The 15,541-nt window shown below is 46.0% G+C and overlaps 1 protein-coding gene across 2 annotated transcripts in view; it reads left to right on the forward strand.

Moving 5' to 3' along the window:
* PRMT8 (protein arginine methyltransferase 8) overlaps nt 1–15,541 on the forward strand; it is an 84,147-nt gene that overhangs the window by 34,354 nt on the left and 34,252 nt on the right. For both annotated transcript variants that reach the window (XM_082352890.1, XM_082352891.1), the window contains 2 exons: nt 11,866–12,021; nt 14,171–14,234. In XM_082352890.1, coding sequence (XP_082209016.1) covers nt 11,866–12,021; nt 14,171–14,234 — 220 coding nt within the window. The remainder of the gene's footprint in view (nt 1–11,865; nt 12,022–14,170; nt 14,235–15,541) is intronic.

Below are 15,541 nucleotides of genomic sequence, written 5' to 3' on the forward strand. Positions count from 1 at the left end.
TTTCTGGAAACTTTGGCTTTGTTCCTGCTGGTCCTTTTGCAATTTCCCATGGAGGTAGAGGGTGGAGGGGTTTGGCCCCTGAGGACTGCTCTCCCCAGCAGAGCATTAATTAGGCCTGGGGCCTGCAGGGGTGGGGCTGGGCCCTGGGTTTAGTTCTGGGGGCCTGGCCCAGGGGGGCCTGGGCAGCTGAGCCTGCAGCTTTTGGTGGGTCCCACTGGGTTGGGGTCGCGATGGTGCACGGAGCCCGGTCCTAGGCCTGAGAGGTGAGAGGGTCTGGGGGGCGGGAAGGATGCTTTCAAGAGCTTCCCTCCTCAAGACCCTGCCTCTAATTACAGGACAGTCCTGTGTCCTTGGGCACCTGTCTCAGAGCAGATTGCTGGGAAGAGACAGCAGTTTCAGGGATCCTAAAATGCCCCCCTTGGGCCTGCCTGGACCCCCATTAGGGACCAGCCGAAGGCGGCGTGCCCCTCCCATCCGCCCTCCCGTCCTCAGGCCCCAGCCCCGCAGAGCCACCTCCAATTGATTCCTCCCACCCCTCCCTGCAACACACGTAGGCACCTGGGATGCGCCCTCCGGTGCCGTTGTATCTCTATGATTCCTTCAGGACGGGGTTCCCCGGCACTCCACACGTTGTCTGATTTGTCTAGGTTTGATGAAACAGCAGCTAATCTCATCACTCAGGCGCTGCCTGGTCCCCACGAAGGCCGGGCATCCGGAGCGTCTGATCTCCACTGGGAGAAGACAGCCAGGGTCACCAGGTACATATAGTATGTACCAGGCTCCCTCCATTTCATGTATGGCTAGAAGAATCAGACCTGTTCCTGCACATATACAAACACAGTGCAGACTGAGCTAATGACCTTGGAGTAAAGGATCTGCAGGTCACCATCTCATTTCTCTCCTTAGTAACCTGTCCTAGAATAGGTTTAGCAGCCCTTCGCAGTGGGAAGTGCTTCCGATCACCCAGCTTAAATCCTTCTTGCTGCTGCTGGGGGCCAGGCCTAGATCCTGGCTCCTGGGGAAATGCATAGGTCTTTCACGCTGGGGCAGCTTAGCTGGCCTCCCTTCATCCCTGAGCTTCCCCTCCGGACTGTTTGGTCTCCATGATCATCTGCTGTAAAAGGAAGTGAGGGCAAGTAGATGGCCTCCTACCGTCGTTGTCTGCAGACAGGGCCTGTTCATTTCTCGTTGTCAAACACAAGGGATCTCCTTTCCATGCCAGACGGCTCGTGGCGATGCCTTTGCCTCCTCGGTCTGGACAAGACCCACGTCTCACCATCCCATCCGGAGCCGAGCTGGCCATTTGGCAGCCTTTTCCCGTCATTAACAAGATGCTCACACGGGCGGGCAGAGGCACTGCCAGCTTGCTGATTAATAGTGATCAGTGAGTGTTTGGGAAACATGGTGCAGGCTGGATAGGGGTGGTTTAGTCTATAAATACAAACAAGAAGCGCCGAGTGGCAGGGGGACGGTACTGGGAGCTGGAGAGCACAGCAGGAGGTGCTTCTGGACACTTTTCTTCTTGCATCCCATGGCCTCTCCTGAGATGACCCCATGCTCAGCCTCCGGAGGTCAGGGGCCAGGGAGAGCAGGCCTGTGCATTCCGGACCAGGGCCTCTGTGAAAAGAAAGGAGTCCTGAACAGGAGCAGATGTGACAGATGTGTCCTTGTGCACAGAGGGGAGGGGCCCAGCCCCATGACCTCTGAGATCCTAGCTCTGAATTCTCAGCATCTTTATGGGGCCTCAGCTGCCAGAAGAATCAACCCCAGTGGGGCCCTGTTCCCAGCCCCCCAGCCCTGGGCGCTGAGCCCACTCCTGGCCAGCTCTCTTCTTTTCACAATCTTACTGCAGGGTTTTTTGAAATAGATTCTTCAGGGCCTCATTTCCCAGCAATTAGTCAATGTGCTGCCATGTGTTCAGTGGGAAGGAGATAAAGTCACCCACAGCTGGGGGTGGGAATTGTTTTCACTGAAGAGTGGCATGCTCCTGGCTGAATGTCTGGAGACGTCTTTGGGCTGTTCTCCTTCAGGGGTGATTAAAGCAGGGGTATGGGAAGGGTGGGGAGAGACAGCTGTTTCTTTGAACAGGGTGAGTAGGGGAACTTACAACTTCTCCCCCGCCCCCAGAACTTGTGCCTTCGGAATGAACTCCTGTGGTCTGGAGCCTTAAGGAAGGGAAAGGGGGGGCCGAAGAAGTGATGAAAGACAATGAATTAAAGGGGGGCCCTTGGGGGGATCCCTTTTAGCAACAACAGGACCTGCAGAGATACTGGGCCAACCTAATTCCATCAGGAAAGGCAGTGAGAACTTTGAACTACGAGTATGATTGAGAGATTTCTGAACCTTTGTCATTATTCTGCCTCCGTTCCTTACTCACCCTCAACAATTCCTTCACAGAGATGAAAAGGTCACAGTTTTCACAAAGAGCAAGAGCTAGCACTTTGGCAACATTAACTCTGCCTATTTAGTCATGACAACAGCCCTACGCAATAGCGGCTATTTTTACCCCATTCTCCAGGTGAGGAGATTGAGACATGGAATGCTGAATGATGTTCTGGGCTGGCCGGAGAGCTCAGAAACTTCGGAGCTATGATTCGTGTGCAGGAGTTGGGCTCCGTCCTTATAGAGCACCAATTTCACACCGTGCCCCGTGCCTGGTTCTAGGGATACCGTCTTACAGTCTTGTGGTCTCACAGTTCTGAGGCCTTGTCCTTTTGATGTTGAGAGGTCTTGCAGTGTTTCGTTCCAGAGAGCTTCTGGAGAGAGAGGCTAGAGCTCACTTTCGAAGTAGTTAAGAATCAGACATGAACTCAATTTAACCAAACCCTCACCTTATTCAGTTTCTAATATAACCAAAGATATAAGCCTTGGGGCAACACAGGAGGTAGTGCTGGGCTGAAAAGCAAACACAAATGTTTTTAGCCCCTGTGGGGCCCCAGGCCCTGTTACAGGAATTAAAGTCCCACATCCCAATCCTACTCAACTCCTAAACCTGCTCAACCCCCGACTGGATTGAACTGACCAGCCCATCATTCTAGCTGCCTAACAAAAGAAAGGCTATTCCCTCCTGGAAAAACAACAACAACAAACTAACTTCAGCTACTATTGATCCTTAGACACCATCTATGGCATAAAATAAAAATGATTAGACCTGTGAATAAACAAGAGAATTTGGTTCATAGTCAAGAGAAAAATCATCAATAGAAACAGATCTATAGACAGCCCAGGTGTTGGAATGATTAAATAAAAATTTGTAAATAGCTATAATAAATACGATTTTAAAAAATTTCCAGGAGGAGATGGATACATTAGGTGAAATTGAAATCCTACAACCGAAAAATACAATAGCTAAACCAAATATTCGCTGGATGGGATTAATAACAGATAGGATACATAAAAGAAAATATCTATGACCACGAGGACAGGGAAAGAGAAATCATTGAAACTGAAGAATAGAGAGAAAAAAACTGACAAGTGAACAGAGCCTCAGTGACTTTTGGGACAGAATTAAGTGGTAAAACATGTGAGTAATTGGAATTCCAGAGGAGAAGAGAAAGAATGGGACAGAAAAAAATGTTTGAAGAAATATAGATGGATAAATGTCTAAAATTGATTTTAAAAAAACCCCAAAAACAAAACCCCCAGCAACTCTCTGGATTGATTTGCTCAAACAATGAATCCACATCTGAAACAACCTCTGCAACTGTAGTCACCACCTGATTACACTTATGATGATCTGTAGCCATTCTCCAAGCTCCATCTCTCTTCTGCACAGGCCAAATCGGCAAATTGGATGCAGGTGTGGGTTTCCTGGAATTAGTCTCCTGGATTAATGGATCTCATGGAGCTAGTGTTCCAATAGTTCAGAGCCAGTGTCCAGTAATCCTCAAAAATCTGTTTATTTTCCTTTCTCCAATGCACACATGCTGGTAAATGCCTGCAGGTCATCTTGGGGAAGACTTGGAGAAAGATTAACAGTACACATTTCTGTCAGCATAACAGGGTTTCCCCTCATGTGACATGGCCTCCCCTTCATTTAAGGGCTCCTTCGTCTGTAAATTGGCTCAAGTCTGGGAATCCACTGAGGGGCCATGACTCCCTCTTTTGGTGATTCAAGCGTGACTTCCATTCACGAGACCTATAACTTTTCTGCTTAAACAGATCAAGTAAGAATTTAGTGTGTTTTCCACTGTTTATTTTCTAGAGGTACTTTAATGAACTGGCCATAGGTCTTGGTGAGCCAGACTCTCCTGAATACTGCTTTGGCTCTCCTATCCTTTACAGTAACCATGCCCACCTCATCTTTGGCGATTACACACTACAGTTTGGCCCCCGATACCCCAGGATCCTAGTTGGATATTGTTCCCATGGCAATTAGGAATCTCAGTTCCCAGTGTAATCTCTGATCTATAGAGAAGGGCACACAGAGCTCTTCAAGGCTACTGGACTTCCCTCATAAACTTCTTCTTCACAGCTGTGGTTAGAGGTCTGTTCTCTGGCGTTGGTGAGCGAGTCTGTGTGACAGATGCATTTTAACATTCCAGTCTCCTGAAGTCTTTGGATACCTTCCTCTTCAGCAGATCAAGGAAGTTCTGGCATTTCCACTTCATTTAGTGTAGACTAACTTTTGGTCCATGTTTCAGTCAATCAACCATACCAATTGTTAGAGGCATTCCAAGCCCCTGGAGGTAAAACAGTGAATCCACAGTCTTTGCTTAGTGGACCTATGTCAATAGACTTGGCTCAATCCAACTTTATGTTCCCTCCATCTTGATCCCTCACCCTTACTATACATCCCCACATCTATTCCCTATATTTTAATCTATATGTTAGAAGTATCATGCTGTTCTTTTGGTGTGTATCACACCTCCTCATGGGTCACTCTTTGTGCCTTGTTCTTCGGGGTCTGCGTGGAGTCAAATCCAGTTATAGGGTTGGTGGGGATGGGTCCTGAGGAGTATTAACATTACCTGGCAAGCAACTACCTCAAAGGACACCAGTACGAATCTTCAGGAAAAGGAAAACAAACTTTCTTGGGCAGGGGTAGAAGGTGTTTCTACTGGCAGAGAAGACGGTAATTTAGGGACTTGAGGTCCCAGCTTCATCAGAATCTGCCTGTATGTTCCCGTTCCAATTTTCAGGACCCCATTCTTTCCCAACAGATGACTCAACTTTAACAAAAGAGTTCTTGCAAGGATGGGAATTCAATTTGTGTTGTAATTCAGGCAGGATTAGACTTTGGCTTTGGTTTTCAGAAATCTTGACCCTGCAAGAAAATAAGGTTTTTGTTCCTTTCTTTTATTTTCTTCCTTTTCTTTTCTTTTTTTCCCCCGAAGTCATAGACGTTTTCAGGTGCTATATGAAGACCTTGAACTGGGAATTTAAATCCCTGAGCTCATCATTTTCTTTTTCTAAGTTTTCTAGCACAATTAGCAGTAACCAACCAACAAATCCATCCCATTACATTCCTTACTTTGACTAAAATGTTCTAAGGTAGCAAATACTTGGTCATCCGGAGTCTTGTCTTCTGTAGGAACTTTGTCACTGGTGTCTAAGGCTAAAATTTGAGTAACTCTTTTGCCATTTCACCAGTGCCCTCTTCACCAATGGCAATAGATTTCTTAGTGCCTTTAAATCTAATCAGATCAGAAAACCAATTCCAGAAAACTCAGAACCAATTCAGAGAACCCATTCTTAGATTCTGCTCCTTAGGAGCTATTCTTGGTACGAAATTTTGTATCGGTCAGGGCTCAACCATGGAAGCATATGTATAAAGTCAGTTCAGGATTGCAGGGAATTGGCTCATGCAATTGTGTAAGGTCTCCATGTCTGATGCTGAAGCTTGAAGTACAGGGAAAGGACTATGAATGTAAAATAAGGGGAGATCAGGAGTAGCTACAACTCATAAGCACAAGCTTGAACCCTATGAGGACGGGCTGAAACACACATCCGTTCTATTGCCTTTGACCTTGGTGGGGAGCATATCCTATAGAGCCTGGAGTGTTTCACCTTGGAACTAAACACACACACACCTGGCTCAGGAGTCAGAGAAGCTGAAAGCAAAGGTAGAGCAATTGTAAGCCCAGCTGCTGCTTCATGCCAACAAGGTGGATCAACCCATCAGCAGTGACAAATGTGAACTACAAAATGCTTCCTGCTTCCTTTGTATCTTCTGAATCTCGTGGGAATCTCCCTCATGAACCACCTTGACTGGAGACATAGTAGAAAGACAATTCTGGGAAATATAGCTCCACCTGGTAAGGTGACTGATTACAAAGCCATCACACATGTGTGCACAGAGCTTCAAAAACATGAAGCAACATCTCCAGAGCTAGAGGGAGAAAAATACATCCCACTGTTGAAGATTTTTGAACACTTCTTTCTTGGTAATTGATAGAACAGATACACACACAAAAAACAGTAAGGATGTAGAAAATCTGAACAACACCATCAAACAACCCAACATAGTAGGCATTTATACAACATTGCATCCCCAGAGTACAGAATATACATTCTTTTTAAGCGCACATTGAAACATTCACTAAGATAGATCATATGCTGGCCCATAAACACATCTCAATTAAGTTTCAAAAGACTGAGATCATGTAGAGTATGCTTTTTTGGTCATAATGGAATTAATTTAGGAACCAGTAAACAGTAAATTATCTAGAAAATCTCCAAATATTTGGAAATTAGACAGCAACTGAGAGCAGGGTCAGAGAAGAAGTCACAAGAGAAATTAGAAAATATTCTCAACTGAATGATAGTGAAAGCACAGTGCTATGGATCTGATGTCTGTGTGTCCCTCCCGCCCCCAAAACTCGTGTGTTGAAATCCTAACTCCCCATGTGATGGTGTTAGAAGGCGAGGCTTTGGGGAGGTAATGAGGTCATGAGGGTGGAGCCTTCGTGAATGGCATTAATGCCCTTATAAGAGGCCTTGCTTCCTCGGCCTGCTCTCCATCATGTGAGGATACAAGGAGAAGGCAAACCAGGAAGTAAGTCCTCACCAGACACTGGATCTGCTGGCACCTTGATCTTGGACTTCCCATTCTCCAGAACTGTGAGGCATAAATGTTTAAGTCACCCACTCTATGGTAATTTGTTATAGCAACTGAAGTGACTGAGACATACAACATATGAGAATTTGTGGAATGCAGTTAAAGCAATCTTTAGAGGGAAATTTATAGCTTTTAAAAAAAATTTTATTTACTTATTTATTTATTTATTTTTGGCTGCATTGGGTCTTCGTTGCTACGTGCGGGCTTTCTCTAGTTGCGGCGAGCGGGGGCTGCTCTTCATCGCGGTGTGCGGGCTTCTCATCGCAGTGGCTTTTCTTGTTGCAGAGCATGGGCTCTAGCACGTGGGCTTCAGTAGTTGTGGTGAGTGGGCTCAGTAGCTGTGGCTTGCGGGCTCTAGAGCATAGGCTCAGTAGTTGTGGTGCACGGGCCTAGTTGCTTCACGGCATGTGGGATCTTCCCGGACCAGGGCTCGAACCCGTGTCCCCTGCATTGGCAGGTGGATTCTTAACCACTGCGCCATCAGGGAAGCCCCAGAAATTTATAGCTTTAAGTGCTTCCATTAGACAAAAAGAATTGTACAAAAATAATGATCAGAGCTTCCACCTTACAAAGGTAGAGAAAGAAGAGCAAATAAAGCCTAAGTTGAAGGAAGGAAATAATAAAGATGAGAGCAGAAATCAATGAAGTAGAAATCAAACATTAGAGAAAACCAACAAAGCCAAAAGTTGGCTTTGAAAAGACTAATTAATTTGATAACATTTAGCTAGACTGATCAAGAAAGAAAAAACAAAAATTATAATATCATAAATGAAGGCAAGGACATCATTACAGATCATATAGACATTTAACAGGTGACTAGAGAATATTATGACAACGTTATACCCATAAATTTGACAACTCAACCGAAATGGATAAATTCCTTGGAAATATACCTTGTTAAACCTGATGTAAGTATGCATAGAAAACTAAAATAGCACTCTATTAAATAGATGAAATTCATAATTTAAAATTTTCCCACAAAAAGAACTCCAGACCCAGATGGTTTTACTGGTGAATTTTATTAGACATTGAAGAAAAATATCAATCTCATGCTAACTTTTTCAGAAAATAAATGAGGAGAGAACACTTCCTAATTTGTGTGATGAACCCAGCAGAACTTTGCCAGAGAAGGTAACAGAAAATTACAGGTCAATGTCCCTCACAAATATAGATACAAAAATCTGCAACAAAATATGTATAAATAAAATCAAGCAATATTATAAAGGATAATACGTCATGACAAAATGTTGGTTCAACATATGAAACCAATCTATGGAGTTCAACATATTAAAGAACAAAGGAGAAAAGTCATATACAATTTCAAGAAATGTATAAAAATCATGTGACAGAATTCAACACCAATTCATGATAAAAAGTTCTCAGCAAATTAGAAATACAAGAAAACTTTTCCAATCTGATAAAAGACATTTATGGAAAGCTCACAGCCAAAATCATACTCAATGGTGATATTTATATATCATTGGAACAAAAGAAGGGGGTGTGTGTTCTGTTCAGCGTTTTACTGCATGGTAACCTTTGCAAGTGCAATAAAGCAAGAAGAAAGAACAAGAAATAAAAAACATATAAAGTAGGAAAAAAAGAAATAAAGTTGTCTTCATTCACATGTGATAATATTTTTAACAAAGAAAAATAAAGGAATCTAGGGCATTCCCTGGTGGTCCAGTGGTTGGGACCCTGCACTTTCACTGCCGAGGCCCCGGGTTCAATCCCAGGTTGGGGAACTAAGATGCCTCAAGCCATGAAGTGTGGCCAGAAAAGAAAGAAAAGAGAAAAAAAGGAATCTACAGATAAATCCTACTAGAATTAATATGTGAAGTGAGCAAGGCTGCAACATATAAGGTCAAGGTATATACTAACATAAAACAATTGGAAAATGAAATTTTAAACATATCTTTTACAATACTATAAGGTATCATAAAATAAAATAGTTAAGAATAAATCTAATGAAAGAAATACAAGGCCTCTATACTGAAATCTATAAAACATTGCAGAGAGAAATTAAACAAAACCTAACTAAAGGGAGAGCTATTTTAGTGTTTTGGGTTATAAGACTCAGTATTGCTAAGGGGTTAATTCTCCCCAAATAGATCTATAGATTCAACGCAATTCCAATCAACTCCAGGAGGCTGTTCTGTATGAATTAACAAGTTGGTTCTAAAATGTGTATGGAAATGCAAAGGATGCAGAAAAGCCAAAATCATCTTGTAAAAAGAGAACTAAGTTGGAGGATTTACATACAGTACTTTGTTTCAAAGGTAATACAAAGCTACAGTAGTTAAATGACAGTTAAATTGATATATTAATGGAACAGATCAAAAAGGCCACCCATATATAGTGAATTGGTTTTCTGACAAAGGTGGCAAGTTAATTCAGTGGGGAAAATGATAGTCTATTCAGCAAATGGTGCTTGAACCATCTATTTGTATGAAAAAAATGAACTCACACACCTTATACCATATATATATATGTATATACATATATACTTATACCATATATAAAAATTAATTTGATGTGAATCAAAGACCTAAAAGGCACAACTATAAAACTTCTAGAAGAAAACATAGGAGGATATCTTTGTGACCTTGGGGTAGGCAAAGATTAGGCAGGACAGACAAAATTCTAATCATAAAAGAAAAAAACCAAAATACTGGTCTTTATCAAAATTAAAAACTACATTTCAAAAGACAAGATTGAGAAAATGAAAAGGCAAATCACGGATTGGGAGAAGATATTCGTAACATGTATATCTAACAAAGGATTTGTTTCCAGAATATAGAAACTCCTACAATTCACTAAGGAAAAGATAAATAGCTCAAAAGGAAAAAAAAGGACAAAACAGACAATTTACAAAAGATATATATGAATAGTCAATAAAATCATGAAAAAATTATCTGCATCAATAGCCATCAGGGAAGTGAAATTAAAGTTGTAGTGCAGTAGCAGTGCATATCCACTAGAATGACTAAAATGTTAAAAAATTAATAAGACTAAGTGGCCAGCATATGAAGAAACTTGAACTCTGGATCATAAAAAGACAACTATTTTGTAAAACTGTTTGGCAATTTCTGATGAAATTAAACACCTCCCCTAAGACCCAGCAAACCCACTTCTAGGTGTTTACCCAAGAGAAATGAAAAGATATACAAATCTTCCTCAACTTACAGTGGGGTTACGCCCTCATAAACCCATCGTAAGTTGAAAATATGTTAAGTTGAAAATGCATTAAATACACCTGACCTACTGAGCATCACAGCTAAGCCTCGCCTACCTTAAGTGTGCTCAGAACGCTTACATCAGCCTACACTTGGGCAAAATCATCTAACACAAAGCCTACTTTATAATGAAGTATTGAATATCTCATGAAAAACCACTGTAAGTCGGGGATGTCTGTATTCTCGAAACTACTTAAACAAGAATGTTCGTAACAGCTTTATTCACAGCAATCCAAATATCCATCATCACGTGAATGGATGTGAACATGTGATATGTTCATACAGTGGAATACTAGTCAACAACAACAGCAACCTTGGATACATGCAATAAAATGAATGAAATCTCAGAAATTTTGAGTAGAGAAAGTTGGACACAAAAGTGTACATACTGTATGATTCTGTTTATATGAAATTCTGGAACTGGCAGAAGGAATCTGAGACAGAAATTAGATCTTTGGTTGTCTGGAATGGGGGAGAGGATTACCTGCACATGGGCATGAAAGGTCTGGAATGATGGAAGTGTTCTATGTCTTGATTATGGTGGTGGTTACACAGGTGTACGGTTAGCCATATATTTAAAATCTGTGCTTTTTATTGTATGCAAGTTACATTAAAAATTGTACTAAAAATCCCAATACTATTGATTATTATTGATTAGTCAGAGTGTTGGCTGATATCTTTTTTTTTTAAATAAGTTCTATTTATTTATTTATTTTTATATTTATTTTTGGCTGTGTTAGGTCTTCATTTCTGTGCGAGGGCTTTCTCTAGTTGTGGCAAGTGGGGGCCACTCTTCATCGCGGTGCGCGGGCCTCTCACTGTCACGGCCTCTCCCGTTGCGGAGCACAGGCTCCAGACGCGCAGGCTCAGTAGTTGTGGCTCACAGGCCTAGTTGCTCCGCGGCATGTGGGATCTTCCCAGACCAGGGCTCGAACCCGTGTCCCCTGCATTAGCAGGCAGATTCTCAACCACTGCGCCACCAGGGAAGCCCTTGGCTGATATCTTTAATGGACGAAGATCCCTGCCTCACCACCATACACAGATAAATCATGTTCTCCTTGGGTTGGAGACAGTAGTAAAGGGTAATCTAGTTCCTCTCTTATTACAAAGCACTTAAATAATAGTGGATAAAAAAACATGTTTTCTATTCTTAAAAACAAGCAAATAGAAAAAGTACACACACGCACACACAGCCTCTTTTAATAACCTGTTTCACGACAATTCTCTCATGATGGCAGAAAGTTCTGCTTCAGGTCTAACTTAAATCTCTCATGCTGTGTTTGTATCGCTCCTTTCTTTGGGTTTTTGATAAGTTGGAGCTTTCCCAGGTCTGGACGTGAGTTTCTCCTTTAATGGTACAAGGCGATCTTTCGCCTTGTAAGGGGCAGAGTTTTAGGGCATTGTGTGTACTGATGCAGGGAGCCCCTGGCACAGCTGTACTCTTCCGTGGCTCTGCCTCATGACAGAACTGAGGTCCCTGAGGAATTTGTCGGGACAGCCCTGGGCCCATGACCTGGCAGGTGTGCGCCCAGGTGCCCTGAATACATCAGCTGTACCTTTCCTTCCATACAGGAGATGCTGAAGGACGAGGTGCGGACGCTCACTTACCGGAATTCCATGTATCACAACAAGCACGTGTTCAAGGACAAGGTCGTGCTGGACGTGGGGAGCGGCACTGGGATCCTCTCCATGTTTGCTGCCAAAGCAGGGGCCAAGAAGGTGTTCGGGGTGAGCATGCCACTCCCTCCACGGGCCCCTGCGGGGACGCTGGCCCTTCCAGGTCCCCCTCCTTGCTGGGGTCACACCCTCCAGGAGGAAGTCAGACATAGCTCTCAGGAGGTGGGCAAGCTCCCTGGCTCCCTGTCACCTGGGCATTGCCCCTGGCCTTGTCCTGGAATAGCTGACATTTGTGGAGGACTTTTGACTTTTCTGAAACCATTTTGGTGACATCATTACCTTAGACCCCTTAGCCCTACTGTGGGCTGTGGTGACAGGGCAGAGTGGCTACACCTGTGAGCTCTGGTTGGAATCTCCACTCTTCCACTCCCGAGAAGTGTGATCTGGACAATTCACTTCTCTTCTGTACCTCGGTTTGCCCATCTATAAAATGGGCATAATTACAGTACCTTGCCCACGGGGTGCCTATGAGGAGTGAGTGATTTTAATACGTAAGTCAAGTGCTTAGAATGGCGCCTGGCGTTAAGTCAAATGCTCAGTATTTATTAGTATAGTTGGGGCCCTAGGTGATAACAAGACGGTCTTCTTTCTCTGTTCTTTAAAGGCAAGTTGGTAGATTTAATTCTGCTGTTCTGGCTACTGCCGCCTCTCCAGCTAGAGGTGGTGGTGGTGGACCTTCTGGGAAGGCTCCCACAATGCAGCTGCACACAGCCTGAGGACGGGGAGCTGGGAGGGTCCGGAGCTGGGAAGAAACAGAAAAACAAGAGCTCTGAGCTTCCGACTGACATTTGAAAAATGCAGTGGGTCTAGGGCTGGAAAATGGGAATTCATCTTGATCAAAATTCAAGGCACACTGCAGTCAGTCAAACACACAGCACGTGCACAGGACAGCCCAACGCAGAGGCGGCGGGGAGCTTTCAGTGGGGCTTCATTAGCTCGGTCATCCTGCAGCCTGCCCTGAGACCCCCTGGCTCCCGGTTGACTAGAGCCCTCCAAGTCCCTGTGTCCCCCATCAGTGCCTGTCCCTAAGCCCCTGGCAGGAACGACAACCCCCTCCATGCCTGACCCGGAAGGTACCGGGGCCTAGGCTGGAGGGGGTCTCTGGGACACCTGAGCTGTCTCAAGACACCTCTGTTGTAGCCTTGACTGGGAAAGCTATGATGTACTCACCTGACGTGCATGTTGAGGGTACGGGGCCAGCCTGGACGCCCAAGGTCAAGTCCTGCACTCTTCACGGTACTGCCCCTCCCCACCGGCCAGCCTTCCTTCCTTCACAGGGCCTCCCCTCCAGGATGGGGGCTTCTGGCCAAGGGACCGACTCCCCTTCCAAGTCGCTCACAGAGCCTCAGGGCAGGATGTGCACCCCCTGTAACGCCCCACCCTCCCTCCCAGGGTGTCTCTGAGGCCCCAGCTCAGCTCCGGGATCGGACGGGAGCCCAGGGCTGAGCCGGGCAAGGCAGGGCTGCCCGTCCTTCTCTTCCAGGTGTGGGGCTCCAGCCATAGGTCTTGGCAGCTGTCCCTCTGTTGCCAGCAACCTGGCCTCCCCGCCTGGCCCAGACCTCCTACCCCCAGGCTTTGGCTTGGTCTGCTGTTCCCACAAGGTCCTGCTCTCAGCGGATGGTCAGCGAATCTCTCAAATACCTTGGCCCTTTGCTTAGGAGATTTGGGGAGCCTGGAAAAGCTTCTAGTTTCAAAAGAACCAATTCTTTCAAAGGTGGAGACTGCGGAAGGAATGAGAGTTAACAGGCGTCTGCCCATGGGGTGGGGAAGGATCTTAAGGTGCCCTGAGGCCCTGACTTGCCATTTTCAGATGGTCCTTCTTGTGGACCGTGCCGTTTAACCAGGGAGGGCTGGGGGTGGGCGGATGACCTCAGGGAGGCTCACAGCCACTCTGGGGGTCTCTGCCTCCCACCTCCTCTCCTGGGAGGGCAGTGACTGTGCCAGGAGAGTGAGGCCTGCCAGCCCCTCCCAGATCTCCCAGCTCAGAGACTGGGCCCTCCATCGAGGGGCAAAGGCGGACCAGCGGAAGAGCCACTGGCCCGTGCGTCGGGAGGGCTGCGGGTTAGGTTTTCATCTGCCACGAAGTAGCCGTGCAGCTGTGGGCAGGTCACCGCACCCCTCCAGACTTCTGCCCCTCCATCTGTTAAACTGGCCCTGGACATACGGTGATTCTTGCTCCTTTGCTCTGTGTCCTTTCCAGATTGAATGCTCCAGTATTTCTGACTACTCAGAGAAGATCATTAAGGCCAACCACTTGGACAACAGTAAGACTTACCTCTGCCTGCTTTCCCGTGGATGGAAGGGGGTGAGGGGGCTTGTACTTTGTTGTCTGGGTGGCAGAGACTGACATAAGAGCGCTTGGCCTTGGAAACCTGGAGGCCAGCCGAGGCCCTGTTAGCAGGATTGTGCCCACGGGGCTCTGAGGGTCCCAATCCCTGCCAGGTCAGCCAAGGGCACGTCTGTCCCAGCTCAGCCTCCAGTGAGCCCAGCCTGAGGCTAAATCCTTCATTTCCAAGCCCTCTGCCTGGCCCCAGCTGCAGGCATCTGTTGAGTTTTGCAAAATGGCAGCCATTCCTCCACCTCTTCCCTCTCCACAAACCCTAGCCCTACCTCTCTTGACACCCACCCCGTGGCATCCCCCCCAGACCCCAGGCTCTTCCTTTGGAGAACTGCGGTCCTCTCACGCCACAGGCCCTGCTGCTGATGGGGCTGTCTTGGCAAGTAGGTTGCCCTTGGGAGCGGGACCTTCTTGCAGCTGGAGTCTGAGTATAAAGATGTGTGCGTTCCCTTCCTTTCTTCTCCTCACTCCTTTCCCACGTGTTCGTGACATCCCTGGCCCCTCCCTCTGGGACCCATCTTGAACTCACTCACCCCTGCGAGGGTCCCCGATCAGAAGAATTTCTGTATCTCCAATCAGTCAGAGGGATGAGATTTAGTCCCCAGGACCTGTGCTGAGCGGGGCCAGATCACTCAGGGTTTATAAACTAGGAAAACAGGGTTGGACTTTTTTCCTAAGGATGATGAAGACTTTTTGAAGGATTGTAAGCAAGGGAGGCACATTCTCTATGGTGAATGGGTTGGGATAGGCTGTAGGCATCAGAGTGCAGGTAGAGACTATTTCATAGCCCTGGGGGGAGGTTAGGCCTGTGGTGTGGCCAGGGTGGCAGCCGTGGAGGTGGGAAGAAGTGACCTCTTGGGCGATGCTGGGAAATAGAGGCCAGAGGACCCGCTGACGGACTGCCTGGGGCAAGAGAAACAAGACAGGAGCAGGGCTGGCTTTTTGCCTTGAGTAAGAGTGGATGGTGGAATGTTGAGTGACAGGAGGAGGAAGAAATCAAGGGTTCTCCTTGGCGTGGGTCAGGTTTGCGATCCCTGGGGAGATGCAGGTGGACGTGTAGAGTGAACCTGGAGTTCCAGGGAGGGTCAGGCTCTGTGGTTGGGGGTCTTCAGCGTATTGATGTTATTTAAAGCCCCAGAACAAGTTCCCTCAAGGATAATGTAGAGCTACAGGAGAGAAATGGGCCAAAAATGGAGCTCCAGCGCATTTCAACATTTGAAGGTCAAGCAGAGG

Source organism: Balaenoptera borealis (assembly GCF_965194805.1).
Source record: "Balaenoptera borealis genome assembly, chromosome: 13".
Lineage (NCBI taxonomy): Eukaryota > Metazoa > Chordata > Mammalia > Artiodactyla > Balaenopteridae > Balaenoptera > Balaenoptera borealis.